Source organism: Globicephala melas, chromosome 1 (assembly GCF_963455315.2).
Source record: "Globicephala melas chromosome 1, mGloMel1.2, whole genome shotgun sequence".
Lineage (NCBI taxonomy): Eukaryota > Metazoa > Chordata > Mammalia > Artiodactyla > Delphinidae > Globicephala > Globicephala melas.
Genome location: NC_083314.1, coordinates 165,289,368 through 165,308,162, shown reverse-complemented (window position 1 = coordinate 165,308,162; position 18,795 = coordinate 165,289,368). Strand labels below are relative to the sequence as shown.

The 18,795-nt window shown below is 38.5% G+C and overlaps 1 protein-coding gene across 13 annotated transcripts in view; it reads left to right on the top strand.

Moving 5' to 3' along the window:
* The window catches only part of EPB41 (erythrocyte membrane protein band 4.1), a 205,453-nt gene that overhangs the window by 167,361 nt on the left and 19,297 nt on the right, over positions 1 to 18,795 (top strand). For 12 of the 13 annotated variants that reach the window (XM_070045642.1, XM_070045635.1, XM_070045634.1 and 9 more), the window contains one exon: positions 11,819 to 11,947. In XM_070045642.1, coding sequence (XP_069901743.1) covers positions 11,819 to 11,947 — 129 coding nt within the window. Of the gene's footprint in view, positions 1 to 10,149; positions 10,600 to 11,818; positions 11,948 to 18,795 lie in introns of all 13 variants that reach the window. The other variant, XM_060309034.2, reaches the window with a different exon arrangement.

The window sequence follows — 18,795 nt, the reverse complement described above, 5'->3', positions numbered from 1 at the left end:
TTCTTTTTGGTAATTTTTGTTCTCCTTTCTTCGTTTGTTTCCTTTTTCGGCTGAAGAATGGGCTGCTGCTGCTTGACCTGTCATCTTTATGTGCTGTTTACACATGGCTTTTACAAAAGAAGCCATTACCACATCTGATTTATCTCTTATTGCAAGTGCCCCTTTAAAAGCATTTGTTTCAACTTAACAAATTAAAAAAAAAATCACCAGGCTAGCGTTATTTTATAACCAAGGGAAACACCGATATTACTAATTTTTCAAAATAGGAATAAGATTGCAAATATCGATAATATAGTAAATGTATAAAGACATGTGTTTCGCTTTTTAGAGCTTTTCCCCAAGGCACTTAAAGCCATTCTTTGCTGAGACATAAACTTGCCATGTTTTGTTAGAGAGAAGTATGTGGAAACAAAGCACTCGCAATTAACTGATCTTATCAGGATTGGAGTCTACTACATTTTTTAGTTTGCATGTTGCAGACCATTTGGGGGTATTATTTAAATACATCTTGATAATTTAAGTGACTGTAATATTTATCGTTTACTTTAGTTAAGAACCAGGAGCTGGACTCTTCTGCTGGGTATCTTCCTTCTGTGCTTAGCAAGATAACCTCGATTCCTGCTGGTTCTGTGGGCATTTGCAGTACAAAGCATTTCTTACGGGGTTTGCAAAGCAAGGGTAATGTGCTCTGTGGGTGTATGTGTGTCTGTGCACACCCCTCCCCCTTAATCCCACTGCCACCTTCTGCTCACTCCTTTTTTCTTATCAAAACTTATTTTTTTAATTATATAAGCTTAACGAATCCCCAAACCCCCATTTTTCCTGACATACAGGAACGCTGATAAAAGTTTAATGTATTAACCTTCCCTGAAGTATTTGCATTTCAATAGGCCACAGAGTCATTGCAAAGATGATGGTGACATTACAGAGTTGATCATACCGTTAAGCAGTATTTCCAAGGTTAGTCCTAACTCTCAGTTTACTTGATTGAATGGCAAAATAGAATGAAGAGAATGTGAAAACCAATGGTAGTTTAATAGATGTGGTGGATTTAGGGTTCCATTGGGTAAAGTGACTATAGAGATAGTATGCTAAATCTCAGAGTCTCTTTTTACAGAAAATTTAGGAATTTCTGGAAGCAGAATCTGTGGGTCGTAGCATAAAAAGATATGCTTTGGGCTTAGAAACAGCAATAAATCTATTAAGCTTTAAAATGATTGTAAATTTTGTGACTAATCAGAAATGTTCTCAAAACTATTAAAAATGGCCTATCCAGTGTTATTCATGAGAATCCTGGCTCAGAAATAATTAAATATCCTCATAGTGTATCAATTTTAGTTCTTATCTTCTATCACAGTTTTTTTCTAAGTTCTACCTGGTGATGTCCTCTAAAATATAGTGAGAACCTGGCTCAGAACGTGCTTAGCTGAAAGACCAGCCTTAGTTAAATCCATAGGGTTGGCTAATTTGGATACTCAAGAAACACTTCCATAAGGACTGGTTCTGGTTCATGTTTCTTTGCAAAAAGTAATATTTTAAGAAATATAGTATAATGACAAATAATATCTAGTATTTGCTTAACACCTCAGTTTGAACACTCTGCACAGTTAACCCTCACAGTAACCATATCAGGTAGGTAGTGGTGTTCCTTTTTTTTTTTTTTTTTGCGGTACGCGGGCCTCTCCCTGCTGTGGCCTCTCCCGTTGCGGAGCACAGGCTCCGGACGCGCAGGCTCAGCGGCCATGGCCCACGGGCCCAGCCGCTCCGCGGCATGTGGGATCCTCCCAGACCCGGGCACGAACCCGCGTCCTCTGCATCGGCAGGCAGACTCTCAACCACTGCGCCACCAGGGAAGCCCCGGTAGTGGTGTTCTTGCTTTATGTGATAAAATTGAGTCTCAGAGTGGCTCAGGGACCTACTTAAGAACAAGCAGTTTTTAAGTGAGAGAACTGGAGCTAAATCCAGGTCTTTCATGTTTCAGTCCAGTGATATTCTGTTATGACACAGCTATATCCTAAGTCGCTTAGTCCCCAAGTGAAAATGTGATGAGAGTTACAGAAAGTGAATTAAGGAGAGGGTTGGAATTTGTGAGGCTCTAATGACTTATAAAACTAGGTATTAACAATGGTGCTCTAAGATCCCCAAACCACTAATGAGTTGGTTTATTAATACTGGACTGCCCTTAACTTGCCTTAAATCCCTCAGGTTGTTTCACAGAATGTCCCAGAACCTGAAATAGGATCTTTCAGTCAGTAGGAACCAGAAGATGGGAGTAAGAAATGAGGTCTTTCCTACTGTTGAGACAGAGTCTCAGGGCTTTTGTTTGGCCTTGGGGATAATCTGGTTCCTGGTTTAAAAATCATTCAATAAAGAGAATTGAATTTTTTAGAAGAAAATAGTTGTTTCCTTTATGTATTTATTGGGGATATTTAAATAGATCAATAGTTCAAATTCCCATTAATTAAATCAAACCTCAAGTACCAGGTCTGAGGAAAATTAGATTGGTGTCCAAAAGCAAACAAACCAAAAACACCTTGTCATCAAACCAAATGACATTTTATAATTCTAATAATTATTTGTTCTTCATCAAAGAAAGTATTTTTGGTTTTCTGTGCTCGAGCCTCTAAGTATATTTATGTAAAAGTGAAACTCTTGCTGATTTGGAAGGGAATGTTTGAGACTATTTAAGATGGCACTGGTAAAGTGGGTTAAGACAGGATATTTCTGTAATTTAGTGAGAGAATTTGTATTTTGGTCTGGCCAAACTAAGAAAATTCTTTTGCAGTCATCATTTGTGTTTCCTGCTTCTCAATTTAGTCATTTTGATAAAATAAAATGTCACCTTAGCATGTTAATTGCCCTTCTCTTAAAATTTGTCTTGTATAATTTCAGCAAGTAAGAAAACCCATATTTATTAATTTGTCTATAATGTCTGTTTAAACATGCATATATATATGATGATAAAATTTTCACAGATATTCTAAAAATAGATCTTTGAAAATACTGAGTAGAATATGAAGAAAAAGGGTTTTCCTGAAAACCTAATATTAAACATATATTGATTCCAAGACTCTCATTAGAAGTTAGCTTTGTAACTGATATCACTGTATTTTCTTCCTTCTTTTAAAATTGTCCTGTCAGCTGTCTAATTCTGCTAATGGTGGACTCAGTAACATTGTTGACTGGCTTATTCCAGTGTTTAGTGTAATGTTATAATACCTGAGAATGCACAAAAAATAACAAGACACTGTAAAAGTTTGCTTTCTCCTCAGGGTTCCACCATTGCCCAACCACCACACAGCCCTGTTTATTATGCAGATATATGTAACTGCTATCTGTACGTATCATTGTTAATACCTTCATTCAGCTAAATCTAAGTACCCTGGAAAATGGATCACTGCCTTCTTTTATTTATCTCAAAAGCACCTAAAAGAGGATTCTCTTCTGAGGTGGCAATTAAACAACTCTTTATGGAATTTGGTCATTTCATTCTGCTGTCTTATACTTAATTTCAGTAAAAGAAGGTCTCAGCCTGAGGTGTAGGGCACTCAGCCAAAACAAACAAACAAAAAACCACACACACACAAGGAATATAAAGCATTCTGATGTGAAGTATGATAGTGTTTATCTGTAGTCTATATCACTAATCTAGAGTTAATGTTCAAATCAGGTCTTGGACACTTTAATATTTTATATTCCCAGTTGCTATCATGACTTTGGCAAGAGAGTGATAATTTTCCTTAAGTGTCTTTACTGTTTCAGAAGCAGATGTCTAATAAGAAATTCACAGAAACTCTGTGACAACTCACAGATACAACCATATTTTTAGTCATATTCCTGAGAATATCCCTGCCATTTCTAAATCAGAAAGCATTAAACAAAATGTAATGAAGCTACACCTTAAATTTGAGCTATTTCTTCTCCACTCAGATAGATTGTCCATCATCCTTGACTTTGACTTTCAAAATCCACTCACTAAATTACTACAGTTTTATATTATATTCTCCATATAAAAGAGAATTTTTATACTACTTACCAGTTACTGACATTTCTTATCATTCTTTCCATTAACTACTTTTTCATTTAGGAAACCATTAAGGTTTATTTTTAACTGTTTTCAGAGGCTTGGAGTATATTAAGGATTTATCAGCACTTCCTTCATAAATTGTTTACCGGACTCTTTGGGTTTTACAGACCACTTCATTAGGAAACCCGTGTAAAAGCCTGCATAAGAAAAATTATTTAATAGCATTTTTATTACAAAGGTAATGCATATTCATTTTAAAAAGGTTGGGAAATACAGAAAAACACGAAGAAAGAAATCAAATTATTTGCAGTCCTACCCCTACTGATATTTTAGTATACCTTGACATCTTTTTCGTGTATATAATTACACACATTGGAAAATATAATTTTTAAATTGGTAAGAAATAAAACATAGCATATATTATTAAGAGGGGGATTTAGTCTTTGAAGTTAGCATTTTTGCCTTCTTCCCTTATTCCAACAATCTAATCATGGTCCTGAAATGAAAGTATGACCCTGAAATCATATGACAAGGTTGGCAGGGAAAGAGCTGCTGTTCTTCATTTGGTCCTTAACTGCCTACCCAGGATTTTAATGTATAGGAAGCTAAAATGAGACAATAGCAGGTTCCTTTTCTTTTTTTTTTTAACAGAGAAAGGAATTGTTTTCCTATTGCCATCTAAAGGTAAAATTGGACTTCATTAAGCAAGGAACAAGGACAAAATGTGTGTGGGGAAAATTACCACATAGGCCCTCCAGAAAAAAACTTATATGGCTCTTGCTTATGTAGCAAAATTTTAGAAAGATTTTCAGGATTTATTTTCATTGTGTTGCTTATAGGATAAGAGAGTCTTGTCAGCATAACTGTACTTCTCTCAATAGTCTCTTCAAATATATAAATCCCTTCCTTCAAAAATAACCTAAAACGAAAGACTCTGGATTGCATTTAATGGAGTAGCAGCAAAATACCTATAAAACACCCATATCCTGCTCTTAATATCTGTAATCCCTAAGTCAAGGGAGAGGTTTTTTATAACTCACAAAGTCACATACATACTCAGGATTTGATGATCCTGTGACATAATCCATTTGAATAAGTCATTTTCAAGAGAAAGCCTTTAGGGGGAAAAAAAAATCTCTTGATTTCTGAATTATCATACTTAGCAGGAACCATTGACGTTTTAAGTAAAATTGAGAATTTTCAATCAAATAATGTTCCTGCTCACTTAAATATTGGTCTAACATTCTTCCTTCTCATATTCTTTTATTAAATAATTAACTAATTAATTAATTTTTGGCTGCCTTGGGTCTTCGTTGCTGAGCACAGGCTTTCTCTAGTTGTGGCGAGCGGGGGCTACTCTTTTGTTGCGGTGCACGGGCTTCTCATTACAGTGAGAATGTGGCGCACGGGCTCAGTAGTTGTAGTTCACGGGCTCTAGAGCACAGGCTCAGTAGTTGTGATGCACGGGCTTAGTTGCTCCACGGCATGTGGGATCTTCCCAGACCAGGGATCGAACCCGTGTCCGCTGAATTGGCAGGCAGATTCTTAACCACTACGCCGCCAGGGAAGTCCCCCTTCTCATATTCTTGAAACCAACTAGACAGCCTTGTGGTACTTTATACAGGCAACTGGTCTTTGTATTGTAGCATCCTTCTTATAGATCCTGCATCAGGCCAGACAAGCAACACATCGATCTCAATTTTATCTGTTACTGTGGGTGGTGCAGACGCAGTCATATATTTATTCATATCCTTGAGAAGATCCCTTTAAATTTTCCAGGCCAGTTTGGTATATGCAGCTGTGCAGAATCTTATATAATCCAGTGGTCCATGCTGATGGTCATAGCCAAAGGCACAGCACTGTCAGTTAAAATTCCTCACTCGCGTTAGATGCCAAATTGTGGGTGTCTTATGTCGTGGGGATTTTAGATCTTCTTTTTGACCCAATCTTTTCTTCTGGCTTTACAGCCTTCTCCTTATATTTCAAAGTATGGTGTCGGCCACTAAAACCAGACTCTGCTAAGGACTTTGGACAACTTTGTGCTTCCCAAAAGAATAGTCAGGTTTAGTGTATATTCTTTTGAACATAATAGGACATGTCCTTTGGGCCTACTTGAGATACTTTCTTTTGCCATGGGAAGAAATGGGCTTTTGAATCAAACACTGACCTTAGTTTAAACCCTAGTTCCATCACTTCCTAGGTCTGACTTGCTTACCCTCTCTGTTTCTTCATCTATAAAATAGAGATAGTGACTACCTCATAGTGAGGTTGTGAAAAATTAAATGAGAAAACATGTTAGAGTGACTGTCACACAGTGAACATGCAATAATGTTAGTTTTCCTCTTATTTTACTGATGTAGGAGATAGAATGCTGGACCAGAATGCTGGTCTGGTCAAGTGGGCCACTTCTTATGTTCTTTGTAAACAAGCCTTTTCAATTTTTTTTTTTTTGAAAGAGCATCTCTGGGTTTTTTTTTAATTAATTAAATTACTTAATTAATTTTTTATTTTTGGCTGCCTTGGGTCTTCGTTGACGCATGTGGGCTTTCTCTAGTTGCAGCGAGCGGGAGCTAACTCTTCATTGCAGTGTGTGAGCTTCTCATTGCGATGTCTTCTCTTGTTGCGGAGCGTGGGCTGTAGGCGCGCAGGCTTCAGTAGTTGTGGCACACGGGCTCAGTAGTTGTGGCTCACAGACTCTAGAGCGCAGGCTCAGTGGTTGTGGCGCACGGGCTTAGTTGCTCTGCAGCATGTGGGATCTTCCCGTACCAGGGCTCAAACCCCCCTGTCCCCTATATTGGCAGGCGGATTCTTAACCACTGCACCACCAGGGAAGTCCCAAGCCTTTTTAATTTTTGAATAGCACAAGTCAAAGCAGTTCTTAGGGTTCCTGGATTTATTTGGTATAATTTCAACAAGTTTTTACTGAACATCTATTACGTGCCAAAAACTGTGCAAGAGAGATTAACAGAGCTAAGGAACATAGCAAGTTCTTATCAGTCTAATGGAAAAGACAGATGAGTAAACCAATAATGACAGGGTACAATGGGAACAAAAGAGGCATGGTATCTAAATATACTTTAGGCAGTTGGGGGAAACTTCTAGAAGAACTGACCTGAGCTGAGTATGGACTTGCAGGCAGAAGGAACAATACGATATTGACAAAGGCACGGGGACAAAAGAAAGCATGCTCTGTTCTAGGAACTGCAAATTGTCTTGAATTAATGGAGAGAAGGATGTATGTGAAGTTATAGCAAGGTGAAGCTGGAGAGAGAGGTAGGAGTCATATTTTAAAGTATTTTCTATGTCTTAATAAAGGACCTGAACTTTATCCAGAAGGCAATGAAGAACCACTGAAGGATTTTAACCTGAAAAATGGAATTTTCAATGTTTCATTTTAGAAATAAATATTTTCATGACAGAATATAGGATGTGTTCAGGGAAGGTTTGAGGTGAGAAAGAAGGAAGGAAGAAAGAAAAGAAGAAAAATTGTTTAGGGCATTAGTAGTAAGTGGGGTGAGGCACTATTAGAGCCTGAATGAAGATAGTAAGTGTGGGAATAGAGAAGAGTAGACAGATAAGGGAGATATTAAAGTGGAATAGATGAGTTTAGTTTGGGGCATATTGTGTTCCATATGCCTGGGAGAGTGTCCAGTAAGTAGTTGGCTGTGTTGTCCAAGAGATCTGGACAACAGAGCCAACTGGAGCGGCTGATTTGACCATATGTGGGAGTGTTCTAAGTGGTAATCCAACCCAACTGTTATCAGTTTTCCTTTCATTTCCAGTGACTAATACATATTAGGTGATCAGTAAATATTTGCTGAATTGATATTACTGTGGCTACAGCTTTTACCCTTGGTCTCGTCTGTTCCTGCTTTGAAAAACATGATTGATCCATCTAATTTTACTCAGCAGTAGGCAACTTTGGGCCAGGTGGTGCTGGCCTAAGCAACATTTAATTCACAAATGGCTTCTTGATGACAGACCACTACTTATCACTTGAGCAGACTGGTATAAAATTGGCTCTTACTTGATTATCTTAGGTATTCCCCTGGTTATTAATCAGCCTTCTCATTTGTGACAGAATTATTTGGAGAAGCCATGAAGTGCCTCTCCATGTGAGTGGGTGGGGATATGCTATTCACAGCGCTAGCGCTAGCATATAGCAATTTGAGAAAGCCTGTTTGTTTATTACCAGCTGGTCTATTTTTGGGCAGCTCCATAGCAGCTTGTCTGACTCAAAAGAAATGGTGAGATAAGTGCCCTAGAAAGTAGTACAGTGTGTTAATAACATAACAACAAACTCATTCTAGTGTCCTCCAGGCCCTAGCCTATTATAGGTGCTCAGGTAATGTTGATTGAATTAAGTGAATCTAATGGTAATTGACAATTACAGAATTTACATGCTTTCATATATATTATTGTATCTGAGCTTCAGAGCCCTGTGAGCCAAACCAAGTATTACTCTCATTTTAAACACGAGGAAATTCATATACCCTTAGCAAGAGTAGTTTATGTATCTCTGATACCTCTGCAGACAGAGACAGTTTCTCTTGTCATCTCTCAATTCCACCTTTTCATGTGCTAAGTAATACTCATGATCAGTCAGTGAAAGACCTGCCTAATGTGAGTTCAACTTGTACCACTTTGAGATGCTCTTGAGTTGACTGTTTCTAGAAGTAAGGCTGGCCTGGAGTTCTTGAGCGCAGTGCATCTTTTCTTACCTTTCTTGGCCACTGGTTTATATTCATCAAAATGTAGGCTGTTTTACAACTTAAGGAGCAGCAGCGATTTTTTAAGAAGTATAATATGTGTAGTGTGATGTGAGCACTAAAACGTGTAGGCTGCTCCAAGCGTACGTCATCTACTCCAGGAACACCTTTTGAAAAGAGTCCTTTTCTGCTAAGTTCCTTTATGGCAAGCATGTAATATGGTAAATTGATCTTACCAAAATTTCAGACCTAAGTGGCTTATGTACAGCCCTCTGGTGAGCACATGCAGATTTTCCTGACATTTGGCTTCTATTAGATTGTTCATTTCTCAAATGGTTCCTATTCTTTTCCTAATAGTGTGAATTCCTACTTTTCTTCCACCTACAGCACCTTTCTTTAAACTTTAGGAGTAGGTCTACTGTGATGTTATCTTCTCTCCACATTCTCTTGAAAGTTCTTATTTTAGATCTATTTTCCCTGTGATGTGAGGCATTTAGCCCAGGAGGGAACTCTGTGTTTCCAGGATTTATTTCTCTTAGGGGTTGGAGATATGTCATTCATCTGTGGAGAAATACTTCTCAGCTGCTCAGTTGCATTTATTCTGTTTACAAAGAAATGTTTCACTATTTTTGATATTATAGTTAATTCTTTGACGATGATTGGATTAAGTCTGTGCTGGAGGTACTCAATTTCCATATCTCTGCCAACCAAAGTCTAGATTTTAGCTTCTCCATTATGGGCCAGCATGATGATACATATGGCTTGGAGATATGTGGAATATTTTTCAATCTGATCAGACTCCTCAAGAATATGTTTTATTGACTCATAAATTGCATTGTGTCCTGTGCATAGTAATGAGTTAGGTATTTAGGAATATGTGTTATACAGAGAACACCATAGTAATACGAAGTGCTTGTAATATGAAGTGCTTGTGAGGCACATCGAAATCGTTTCTCAGATTAACCATGTTGTAGAAATATGACCAAAATGAGGTTGGAATCACTTAAGCTGCTGACATGTTTAGTGAACAGTAATTCTTCCTTTTGACCACCTCAGGAGTTAAGATTCTTGGTTTATATTAGTATTAATTTTTTTTTTTTTTTTTTTTTTTTTGCCGTACGCGGGCCTCTCACTGTTGTGGCCTCTCCCGTTGCAGAGCACAGGCTCCGGACGCGCAGGCTCAGCGGCCATGGCTCACGGGCCCAGCCGCTCGGCGGCATGCGGGATCTTCCCGGACCGGGGCATTAAACCGCGTCCCCTGCATCGGCAGGCGGACTCTCAACCACTGTACCGCCAGGGAAGCCCAGTATTAATATTTTTGAGGCCTCTTAGAAATCATTGTTGATTCTCAGAGTTCACTGTATTCCCCACGAATTCCTAATCTTGCTTTTGTATGTGTTCATTCATTTGTAGAATATAAATGGCATTCGCACAGAGGAGGTGGCAGCCATGACCAAGGGGCCATCTACCAACCCTGACTCTGAATGGGAGGGCCCCAAGCATTCAATAATTCCTAGTAAGAGCCAAATGACTACCCCGTTGGAGTCTCCACAAAACTTTGACTTTGGCTCCCTCTCTATAAGCAGCAAGGAGACGGAAGAGAAGGAGCAGGGGGCAACTGGCTATCTTGATATTAAGGAAATGTCGAGAGGTCCAAGTGGGGAATGTGTAGGAGTGGAGGAACAGGCCAGTGCCTTAAAGTCCTCAATATCACCAGCTTCCTCTCAGCTGCAACTTGCTGAAAAAAAAGCAGAGAGTAGTGAAGAACATGTTATACCAGGAGAGCCTGTTGGAGAGCAAAATGGATCATTTCTTGACTCTCGTGTGGGTAACCAGTTCCCCACCCTCATTCGAAGTTTCCAGGTAGTAACTGATTCAGTCGTGCAGATCTAATGACTCACTTTGGGAGAGGGCCAGAATCTATTCTGTGGAGGAGGTGGTGGTGGTGGCAGTGGTGAGGGTAGTAGCCTCTTGGCTTTTTTTCAAAATCACAGAATATAATTGAAGTCCTTGATTACTACAAAGAAATTTATTCAGAGTCACTAACACCAAGGCTAGAAATGCTCTCTCCCCTGTTGACTTAACAAAACTCTTGGGGGTAAACTCCAGCTGTTTATCTTTATGAAGCTGGTGTAAGTATGTTCCTCTTTTCCTTGCTCAAGTATGGGCTGTGTAAAGAGGTGAATTTCTGAGACTTCTGTGATGAGGAGCCCTCAGTGTTCTGAGACCCAGCCCAAAAAATTCAAATACTCTTAATTACAAGGGGTAACTGACTTTTTAAATAAGGAGTCAGGCCCCAAATAATTTTTTGTATATTGCAGCCACATAGCGCAGCCCACCACTCCCACTGACCCCGCTCACGGGAGCTTCCATGATTGTAGGTACTAATCTCCTATGCTAAGGTGGATGGCCGTAATTAACTTTACCACAATCAAATGGTACTTTTAGGGTGATTTATAGTCTTGGGGAAGGTGAGCTGATGGACAAGAAACCTTTGGTATTTCGCTCATGTTCATTCTTCTGAAATTCTGAGATTAATCACCAGGTGGTGGTAGAACTGATTATTTTCTCTCCAGTTTTCCAAATACTGTTTCTTTTCAATAACTCCAAAGTGAATGTCTGACATTGATTTGAAAGAAGTTAATGAATTCCAGGGTAATGTGTTCCGAGCCACTGCTATTTCCTGTACCATTTGTACATAGAGGAGGAAATGTGGCTGATTTTCTTAATTTTGATGGTACAGTCACAAGGACAAACAAAAGTGAGTGCTATTTGGCAAGTAGCTTTATATTCAAATTCTGAAGGTCAGTCTGAAGTGTTTTGTGTCACCAACCGTAACTGTCTGATATCATAGCTTTCCATTAAGCATATGAAAGTGATTATCGTAATGCTGTTCTTTAATATCTTTCATGATTTGACACCTTGTCAGGGCTACTTTGGAATAGTGTCCAAGTCTTGGGCAGAGATTGAGCTAGCCCTTTGCTTGATTAGAGCAATCACTTTGATCAGCTCAATGTCAGAAGGTTAGTTCTCCACAGCCTTCGGAAGACTCCGGTAACTCTGTTTCTTTACTGCTTCACAGCCTCCCCTGGTGAAGACTCAGACCGTCACCATCTCAGACACTGCCAATGCTGTGAAAAGTGAAATTCCAACCAAAGACGTCCCTATAGTCCACACTGAGACCAAGACCATCACTTATGAGGCTGCCCAGGTAGGACACACTTTGATGTTTCAGAACCAAAGACTACAGTAAACATGATAAATAACCTTTCTTCACAGGGTTGCTAATCACTTCCTGCAAATAATGCTAGGCTTTTCTGGGGCAGTTCTTTTCAGAAGAGATTACTGATCTCAAGATGTCCCAAAATACTTTTTCAAAAGCAACATTATCTTGGATCTGATTGCTTATATCCACCCAATTCAGTTAGGGAAGGCAGACTAGTGTAATGGTTGATAACATGGGCTTTGGGTCAAACAAACCTGAGTTCAGGTCCCAGCTTTTTTAAAAATGTATTTAATTAATTAATTTATTTTTGGCTGTGTTGGGTCTTCATTGCTGTGCGCGGGCCCTCTATAGTTGTGGTGAACAGGGGCCCCTCCTTGCCGTGGTGCACGGGCCTCTCATTGCGGTGGCCTCTCTCATTGCGGAGCACGGGCTCTAGGCGTGTGGGCTTCAGTAGTTGTAGCACGTGGGCTCAGTAGTTGTGGCTCGCGGGCTCTAGAGTGCAGGCTCAGTAGTTGTGGCCGCACAGGCTTAGTTGCTCCGCGACACGTGGGATATTCCCGGACCAGGGCGGCATGTGGGATCTTCCCGGAGCAGGGCTCGAACCCGTGTCCCCTGCATTGGCAGGTGGATTCTTAACCACTGTGCCACCAGGGAAGCCCCAGGTCCCAGCTTCTTCATTTGCTAACTTAAACAAGTGGTTGAATGTCTGTGAGCCCTGATGCCCCCGCCACCCCACCTCCACCCACATGATGTTAGTATCTACTTAATGATTCTGTTGTAAAGCTTATATAAAATACAGTACTGTATGGAATCAACTTGAGCACCACGCCTGAAAGTGTAAATAAGAAACAGCTATAATAATTATAATCAATTTATTACAATTAAATTTAAAATCATGTAAGAATTTAGTACTTAAAATTTTTGTTTACTTCCTACTTTTAGTAATATTTCTCCTTCATTGTTAGTAATTTGAATGAGCTCGGGTTGCTTGTGTTGAGTTTTCTTTTTTTTTAAATATATATATATATATATTTTTTTTTTTTCTTGTTAGTCATCCATTTTATACACATCGGTCTATACATGTCAATCCCAATCTCCCAGTTCATCACACCACCACTCCCACCCCGTGCCGCTTTCCCCCCTTGGTGTCCATACGTTTTTTTCTCTACTTCTGTGTCTCAGTTTCTGCTCTGCAAACCAGTTCATCTGTACCATTTTCTAGGTTCCACATATATGCATTAATATACGATATTTGTTTTTCTCTTTCTGACTTATTTCACTCTGTATGACAGTCTCTAGATGCATCCACGTCTCAACAAATGACCCAATTTCATTCCTTTTTATTGCTGAGTAATATTCCATTGTATATATGTACCACATCTTCTTTATCCATTCGTCTGTCAGTGGGCATTTAGGTTGCTTCCATGACCTGCCTATTGTAAATAGTGCTGCAATGAACATTGGGGTGCATGTGCCTTTTTGAATTATGGTCTTCTCTGGGTATATGCCCAGTAGTGGGATTGCTGGGTCATATGGTAATTCTATTTTTAGTTCTTTAAGGAACCTCCATACCGTTCTCCATAGTGGCTGTATTAATTTACATTCCCACCAACAGTGCAAGAGGGTTCCCTTCTCTCCACACCCTCTCCAGCACTTGTTGTTTGTAGATTTTCTGATGATGCCCATTCTAACTGGTGTGAGGTGATACCTCATTGTAGTTTTGATTTGCATTTCTCTAATAATTAGTGATGTTGAGCAGCTTTTCATGTGCTTGTTGGATATCTGTATGTCTTTGGAGAAATGTCTGTTGAGGTCTTCTGCCCATTTTTGGATGGGTTGTTTTTTTTTTAATTTTGAGCTGTATGAGCTGTTTATATATTTTGGAGATTAATCCTTTGTCCAATGATTCATTTGCAAATATTTTCTCCCGTTCTGAGGGTTGTCTTTTCATCTTGTTTATGGTTTCCTTTGCTGTGCAAAAGCTTTTAAGTTTCATTATGTCCCATTTGTTTATTTTTGTTTTTAGTTCCATTACTTTAGGAGGTGAATCAAAAAAGATCTTGCTGTGATTTATGTCAAAGAGTGTTCTTCCTATGTTTTCCTCTAAGAGTTTTATAGTGCCCGGTCTTACATTTAGGTCTCGAATCCATTTTGAGTTTACTTTTGTGTATGGTGTTAGGGAGCATTCTAATTTCATTCTTTTACACGAAGCTGTCCAGTTTTCCCAGCACCACTTATTGAAAAGCCTGTCTTTTCTCCACTGTATATCCTTGCCTCCTTTGTCATAGATTAGTTGTCCATAGATGCGTGGGTTTATCTCTGGGCTTTCTATCCTGTTCCATTCATCTATATTTCTGTTTTTGTGCCAGTACCGTACTGTCTTGATTACTGTAGCTTTGTAGTATAGTCTGAAGTCAGGGAGTCTGATTCCTCTAGCTCCATTTTTTTCCCTCAAGACTGCTTGGGCTATTATTCAGGGTCTTTTGTGTCTCCATACAAATTTTAAGATTTTTTGTTCTAGTTCTGTAAAAACTGCCATTGGTAATTTGATAGGGATTGCATTGACTCTGTAGGTTGCTTTGGGTAGTATAGTCATTTTTATAATATTAATTCTTCCAATCCAAGAACATGGTATATCTCTCCATCTGTTGATATCATCTTTAATTTCTTTCATCAGTGTCTTATAGTTTTCTGCATACAGGTCTTTTGTCTCCCTAGGTAGGTTTATTCCTAGGTATTTTATTCATTTTGTTGCAGTGGTAAATGGGAGTGTTTCCTTAATTTCTCTTTCAGATTTTTCATCATTACTGTATAGGAGTGCAAGAGATTTCTGTGCATTAATTAGATTTCTGTGCATTAATTTTGTATCCTGCAACGTTACCAAATTCATTGATTAGCTCTAGTAGTTTTCTGGTGGCATCTTTAGGATTCTTTATCTGCAAACAATGACAGTTTTACTTCTTCTTTTCCAATTTGTATTCCTTTTATTTCTTTTTCTTCTCTGATTGCCGTGGCTAGGACTTCCAAAACTATGCTGAATAATAGTGGTGAGAGTGGACATCCTTGTCTTGTTCCTGATCTTAAAGGAAATGCTTTCAGTTTTTCACCATTGAGAATGCTGTTTGCTGTGGGTTTGTCATATATGGCCTTTATTATGTTGAAGTAGGTTCCCCCTATGTCCACTTTCTGGAGAGTTTAAATGGGTGTTGAATTTTGTCAAAAGGTTTTACTGCATCTATTGATATGATCTTATGGTTTTTATTCTTCAGTTTGTTACTATGGTGTATTACATTGATTGATTTGTGTATATTGAAGAATCCTTGCATCCCTGGGATAAATCCCACTTGATCATCGTGTATGATCCTTTTAATGTGTTGTTGGATTCTGTTTGCTAGTATTTTGTTGAGGATTTTTGCATCTATATTCATGAGTGATATTGGTCTGTAATTTTCTTTTTTTGTAGTATCTTTGTCTGGTTTTGGTATCAGGGTGATGGTGGCCTCATAGAATGAGTTTTTGTGAGTTTTCCTTCCTCTGCAATGTTTTGGAAGAGTTTGAGAAGGATGGGTGTTAGCTCTTCTCTAAATGTTTGATAGAATTCACCTGTGAAGCCATCTGGTCCTGGACTTTTGTTTGTTGGAAGATTTTTAATCACAGTTTCAATTTCATTACTTGTGATTGGTCTGTTCGTATTTTCTGTTTCTTCCTGGTTCAGTCTTGGAAAGTTATACCTTTCTAAGAATTTGTCCATTTCTTCCAGGTTGTCCATTCTATTGGCATAGAGTTGCTTGTAGTAGTCTCTTAGGATGCTTTGTATTTCTGCGGTGTCTGTTGTAACTTCTCCTTTTTCATTTCTAATTTTATTGTTTTGAGTCTTCTCCCTCTTTTTCTTGATGAATATGGCTAATGGTTTATCAATTTTGTTTATCTTCTCAAAGAAGCAGCTTTTAGTTTTATTGATCTTTGCTGTTGTTTCTATTTCATTTATTTCTGCTCTGTTCTTTATGATTTCTTTCCTTCTGCTAACTTTGGGTTTTGTTTGTTCTTCTTTCTCTAGTTCCTTTAGGTGTAACATTAGATTGTTTATTTGAGATTTTTCTTGTTTCTTGAGGTAGGCTTGTATAGCTATAAACTTCCCTCTTAGAACTGCTTTTGCTGCATCCCATAGGTTTTGGATCGTCGTGTTTTCATTGTCATTTGTCTCTAGATATTTTTGGATTTCCTCTTGGATTTCTTCAGTGATCTCTTGGTTATGTAGTAACGTATTTTTTAGCCTCCATGTGTTTGTGATTTTATGTTTTTTTCCCTGTAATTGATTTCTAATCTCATAGCATTGTGGTTGGAAAAGATGCTTGATATGATTTCAGTTTTCTTAAATTTACTGAGGCTTGATTTGTGACCCAGGATATGATCTGTCCTGGAGAATGTTCTGTGTGCACTTGAGAAGAAAGTGTAATCTGCTGTTTTTGGATGGAATGTCCTATAAATATCAAGTAAATCTATCTTGTCTATTGTTTCATATAAAGCTTGTGTTTCCTTATTAATTTTCATTTTGGATGATCCGTCCATTGGTGTAAGTGAGGTAAGTCCCCCAGTATTATTGTGTTACTGTCGATTTCCTCTTTTATAGCTGTGTGTGGTTGCCTTATGTATTGAGGTGCTCCTATGTTGGGTGCATATATATTTATAATTGTTATATCTTCTTCTTGGATTGATCCCTTGATCATTATGTAGTGTCCTTCCTTGTCTCTTGTAACATTCTTTATTTTAAAGTCTATTTTATCTGATATGAGTATTGCTACTCCAACTTTCTTTTGATTTCCGTTTGCATGGAATATCTTTTTCCATCCCCTTACAGTCTGTATGTGTCCCTAGGTCTGAAGTGTGTCTCTTGTAGACAGTATATATATGGGTCTTGTTTTTGTATCCATTCAGCAAGCCTATGTCTTTTGGTTAGAGCATTTAATCCATTCATGTTTAAGGTAATTATCGATATGTATGTTACTATTACCATTTTCTTAATTGTTTGGAGGCTTTTTCTGTAGATCCTTTTCTTCTCTTTTGTTTCCCACTTAGAGAAGTTCCTTTAGCATTTGTTGTAGAGCTGGTTTGGTGGTGCTGAATTCTCTTAGCTTTTGCTTGTGTGTAAAGGTTTTGATTTCTCCATAGAATCTGAATGAGATCCTTGCTAAGTAATCTTGGTTGTAGGTTCTTCCCTTTCATCACTTTAAGTATATCATGCCACTCCCTTCTGGCTTGTAGAGTTTCTGCTGAGAAATCAGCTGTTAACGTTATGGGAGTTCACTTGTATGTTATTTATCGTTTTTCCCTTGCTGCTTTCAATAATTTTTCTTTGTCTTTAATTTTTGCCAATTTGATTACTGTGTGTCTCGGCGTGTTTCTCCTTGGGTTTATCCTGTGTGGGACTCTCTGCACTTCCTGGACTTGGGTAGCTATTTCCTTTCCCATGTTAGGGAAGTTTTCAACTATAATCTCTTGAAACATTTTCTCGGGTCCTTTCTCTCTCTCTTCTCCTTCTGGGACCCCTATAATGCGAATATTGTTGCATTTAATGTTGTCCCAGAGGTCTCTTAGGCTGTCTTCATTTCTTTTCATTCTTTTTTCTTTATTCTGTTCCGCAGCAGTGAATTCCACCATTCTGTCTTCCAGGTCACTTATCCATTCTTCTGCCTTAGTTATTCTGCTATTGATTCCTTCTAGTGTAGTGTTCACTTCAATTATTGTATTGTTCATCTCTGTTTGTTTGTTCTTTAGTTCTTCTAGATCTTTGTTAAACATTTCTTGCATCTTCTCGATCTTTGCCTCCATTCTTTTTCCAAGGTCCTGGATCATCTTCACTATCATTATTCTGAATTCTTTTTCTGCAAGATTGCCTATCTCCATTTCATTTAGTTGTTCTTCTGGGGTTTTATCTTGTTCCTTCATCTGGAACATAGCCCTCTGCCTTTTCATCTTGTCTGTCTTTCTGTGAATGTGGCTTTTGTCCCACAGGCTGCAGGATTGTTGTTCTTCTTGCTTCTGCTGCCTGCCCTCTGAGTTGTTTTTCTTGTCCTTCTTATTCACAGATGCCAAAATTGAGAGAAAATTTTCCTTCTATAAACTGAGCTGTTAATTCATTACTGCAACCAGTATTTGTTGAGCATTTATATGTTAGGCCAAAGCAGTGTACAGGGTGGACATAGGCCCTATGCTCTGGAACTGACATTCTAGTCAGGAGAGACAGGCAATAAAACACATAAATGTATGAATTTCAGACAGTGATAAGTGCTATAAAGAAATTAAATAGGATCAAGAGTTAGACAATGTGGAATAACATGAAAAGTTGCTATTTTGGGGCTAGAATAGTCATGAAAATCCCCTCTGAGAAAGTGACATTTTAGCTGAAGCCTGCATAATGGGAAGGAGACAGCTACATGGAGCTCCGGCTGGGTGTTTTCACATGAATCCTTTCAGTTAATCCTCACATCACCATAAACTGGATGATGATATCCACCTTTAGGAAGCTATGTAACTTGCCAATTAAAAGCACTTGCTTTGCAATTAGACAAGTAGAATTTGTATCCTAGCTCGACCATGTACTAGCTGGATAACTTTAAACAAATCGCTCATCTCTGTAAGCCTCTGTTTCCTGTGTGTAAAATGGGGATAATACGACATACCACTGCAAGATTTGAGGGAGGATGGAGTGAAATGATGTCAGTAAAGCGCTTGGTGCATTCATAGACATTCAGTTAACATTAGTATACTTCCCGTGTCTCTCTCTTGTGGTCCAGAGTGTAGAATTTGAGTTTGGTAAATAATGAGAAATTGCT